The 877-nt window shown below is 49.6% G+C and overlaps 1 protein-coding gene across 1 annotated transcript in view; it reads right to left on the bottom strand.

The window, feature by feature from the left end:
• PHALS_04990 (uncharacterized protein) overlaps nt 1-867 on the bottom strand; it is a gene marked incomplete at both ends in the record, with an annotated part of 988 nt that extends 121 nt beyond the window's left edge. The window contains 3 exons of the mRNA XM_024722717.1: nt 29-405; nt 507-613; nt 670-867. Coding sequence (XP_024573765.1) covers nt 29-405; nt 507-613; nt 670-867 — 682 coding nt within the window. The remainder of the gene's footprint in view (nt 1-28; nt 406-506; nt 614-669) is intronic.
• Nucleotides 868-877: the final 10 nt, after the last annotated feature.

Here is an 877-nt window from a genome sequence, read left to right on the forward strand (position 1 = left end):
TAAGAAAGCATCGCGGATTCAGAATCACTGGTGGAGATGGCTCTGATATCGACCACTGGTATTTTGAAACGGTCCCGAAAAAGCCCACAAAACTGATTCTCGATGTTAGCGGCGCTATCCGTAGCAGTGGGGTCAAACTTGAGCAGTGCAAATCGGCGAACTTTCAGAACAAACTCCTCAACGTAGTGCACTGTCAGCCCTAAGTAGTGCAGTCGAGAGTACTTTTCTTCCCACAAACTGACAGTCAGCGCACCTGCCATACTATCGTTCGGGACCAACACCAGAGTCCGTAACAGCACAGCAAGGTCCAACTGCGCGAGTTTGTGGCTCTTCACAATATCTCTTGAAAGCGCCGTGGGATGAGACATCAAGCCGTATTGCCCGTCCAAAATCAGTCGCGCCTTACTGCGCTACCAATGTCATGAAGGATTTTGAATAGCGTCTTCATCGATACGGAAGCAAAAGACTGATACGGACGGCCGTCATTGACGCAAACGCAAACAAACCTTTCTGTCACTCGGCGCTTTGTCGAACGATCCGGGGCCACAGTTGAAAATTCGTCAGGAGTACGCTGATGTTTGCGGTTTGTGTCTGCTCCGGTGCAAACCTCAAGCTGGCGGTTGATTTTTTTGTTCCAGAAAGTGAACCCTTCTCACTACGAAAACGTACAGCGGTTTTGGAACACCGAGTGCAGACACAGAATGCCGTTTCATCCCCAAAGAGATCTGTCAAAATCATGAACTCCTTCCGTGCCGGACTGGTAAAAGTTGTAGGGGGCGTTCGAGTCAGCAGCCCATCTTTCTCCAAAAGCTCTAAGGTCTTCTTCGATGTCAACGCAACACTGTTCTCGTCCTCCTCACCAACCATATCGTCTGGT

Source organism: Plasmopara halstedii (assembly GCF_900000015.1).
Source record: "Plasmopara halstedii genome assembly, contig: Scaffold_287, whole genome shotgun sequence".
NCBI classification, from domain to species: domain Eukaryota; phylum Oomycota; class Peronosporomycetes; order Peronosporales; family Peronosporaceae; genus Plasmopara; species Plasmopara halstedii.